The following is a 3,000-nucleotide window of genomic DNA, read 5'->3' on the forward strand; positions in this document are numbered from 1 at the left end:
TATCTATAACAAATTTATTGAAATTCTAAATAGTGTGATCTAGGCTTAAATATAATTCATCGATTTTGTTCATTAGTATAAATTCAATAAGCATGTAATAGTTATATGGAATGATATTAATTTATTTAATGATAATTTATGTACACTATATGGTGATATTCCAATAATAGAAATAAAAAAAAAAAAAAACAATAAAATTCCTTGATCTTCAATTAGAAAATAATGATGAGAAGTGTTTATTTCTGAAAGATAGAACAGAATCAATATAATGTTATTAATACTTATTTATATAAATTGTATCGCTTCATGGCTTTTGAAAATTTTTCATATTAAACATAAAATTTTATTTTTTCCATTTAATAGCCCAAATCGTTTTTAAAAAAATTTTTTGTGTAATCCATTTATATGTAGTAAAGTATCTTATCAGCTTAAATAACATCAATTTAATACAAAAGATAATAGAAATAATTTTTCAATCCACCGTACTTACTGGCAATTTCAAATTTTTGTTTTATCTTGCTATAGAATAATTATAACTCAAATTTCATACTTAATCATCCTCTTGCATAGCTTCAGTATTGCCGTTGGTTCCTAAAATAAAAACGATAATTTTAAAATCAGTAAATAGTATACGGAAAAAAGAAAACTCGAAAAATTACAGTAAATATTGCAACGTGGCGCTTCGTGATGAAAACTGGAAAAATTACAGTTTCAGATGTAATTATTACAGATTTTATAAGAATTACATTGTAGAATGTAATATTTACATTGAAAGCTCTGAATATCAAATTAAAAAATTGAATTTAGAAAAATGTTATTTCAAACTGTAATTTTTCTAGTTTTGATTACGACGGGACCGATTTTACATTTTATACTGTAATTTTTCGAGTTTTCTTTTTTCCGTGTAATTATATAATTAAGCATGAATATCAATATGATTTTGTTTATAATACAATACAATATTTATAATTTAAAAATGTATTAAATACTTATTGAGATTATCAAATACTTTAATTATTATTATCATTATCACTAAGTTGATTTGAAAGAACAATAGTTTTATAATTTGAATATTTAGACTTGAAAAATTAATTTACATAAACGATTTGAACTCTCGATTAAATCTGCAATGCGAAAACTAAAAAACTAATAACATATTAGATTTTCGCTTATAATTTTTTCGTTATAATTATAAAATATAAATTTTTATTACCGTTTTGTTGATGTTCTTCCGTAGGGAAGTTACCAGATTGAAGGAGTTTGCCTAGTCGTTTTACTTCATCTAATGATGTTGCATTGGAGATAGCGTTTTTAATTTTATTTTTCTCAGCAGTACTCATTAATGGTTTATCAGAATTGCCCGTAGCTGCTTGCATTTTAGCCTTTTTAGCTATTTCTCGTGCCATCTCTTTGCCTCGTTTACTTTGGAAGTATTCAACAGCCTCTTCTCTATCTTTCATCTTGATTTTTCGACAATCCAGTACACGAAGTTGTGGAAATCTGTATATTATGTATTGTCGGTACTGTGGTTTAGCTGATACTGGATTTTGTAAGAGACACAAATGCTGAAGATTTTTTAGAGGAATCAAAGGATCCAGATCACCTAATTCTTGTATCATATTTCCAGTAAGTATTAACATTTCTAAATTGGGTATGTAATTTTCTAAGCCTTCAGAGATTCTAACAATTCTGTTATTGTTAAAAAATAATGTTTTGATTCTTTTCAAGAATGGAAAGCCATCTAATTTTCTGATATCGTTATCCGAAAAATCTATTGTATCAAATTGATCCTAAAAAAAAAAGTTAATAAATTATATTTTTTAACAAAAAAAAGTTTTATAATAAAATACGAATGAACTTACGAGTGTAGCTCCCAAATTTTCAATTGTTGGTATCTTATAACCTGAAACAAATAAAAAATATTTTTAATTATTCTTTGGATAATAATTAAAATCATTAAATTGACTATACTTATTGTATAATTTTCAATTATGAAGTATGTACTTAAAAAAGGGGTCTACTCATTTTTGGTCAAAAAAACCGAAATTTTTTTTTTTTTTTTCTTTTTTCTAAAGCGTGTCATGACTTCATAGATAAATTTTTTAGCAAAAGTTAAAATGAAGTAAGTCAATTTAATAGTAATAATTTACTTCTAAATTAACACTTAAAAACTAAGAAATTTTTCGTTAAAATTTTCTATTTTTCGATAAGCAATAATTTAAAAAAAATAAAAATTGTATCATAAATGGTCTTTACTAACCTCGAAGGTCTAATTCTCTGTCTCGTACAGGATTTATATACTGCATCGATTGTTGTATCAATTCTGTAGTTAATTTGACCATGTTTGTGAGATCTTATGTCACAACTAAACTTTTTAATTAAAACAACAGCAGATTATTTAAAAATTAATTAAATTTCAAAATAACTTGAAGTCAACTTATGCTATGAATTGCCATTAACATGAACACACTGGCTAAAAGCTAAAAGCCGCTATGCCGCTCAGTGACGAGTGAGTATCGAGTGAGTATATGTACACGTAAAGCCAAACAGCCATATTGTTTATGTGTGAAACGACCTATACTATAGATATACTTGTTATGTTGTTATATTGCTGTAGGTATGAAAAACTATAATTGCAATTTCTAAAAAATAATTTTTAGTAATTATATAATAAATGAAAAAATTTCAAAAAATTAAAAACGTCGGCTAACTTCAATATTATCCGTTGTCTCATGGACAAAACATGAGTTTTCATTGGGCGGGATATTAATTCAAAAGTTGTAAACATAAATTTATTAAATAAAATAATTTAATCAGAATTTGGATATTATAATGGATAAAAGTAATTTTTTTTTAAAGCTGTATTACATTATCAAAATAAGCAGAGCTATAATAATAGTTTAATATCAAAATTATTATCACGTATTTTTAATAATAATAAAGTTAGCCGACGATTTTAATTATTTGTTTTTCTTTTTATTATTAAATTAAAACTAAAAA

General features: G+C 24.5%; 1 protein-coding gene across 1 annotated transcript; it reads right to left on the minus strand.

Moving 5' to 3' along the window:
- Positions 1–490: 490 nt before the first annotated feature.
- Positions 491–2,566, minus strand: LOC123261703 (probable U2 small nuclear ribonucleoprotein A'). Its single transcript, XM_044723475.1, has 4 exons — positions 2,261–2,566; positions 1,863–1,903; positions 1,214–1,790; positions 491–591 (listed from the first exon to the last, which is right to left on the minus strand). Exons 1-4 carry the CDS (start codon positions 2,340–2,342, stop codon positions 551–553), a joined length of 741 nt encoding a protein of 246 aa, XP_044579410.1. The 5' UTR covers positions 2,343–2,566; the 3' UTR covers positions 491–550.
- Positions 2,567–3,000: the final 434 nt, after the last annotated feature.

The sequence above is a fragment of the Cotesia glomerata genome, linkage group LG3 (assembly GCF_020080835.1).
Source record: "Cotesia glomerata isolate CgM1 linkage group LG3, MPM_Cglom_v2.3, whole genome shotgun sequence".
Classification (NCBI taxonomy): Eukaryota; Metazoa; Arthropoda; class Insecta; order Hymenoptera; family Braconidae; genus Cotesia; species Cotesia glomerata.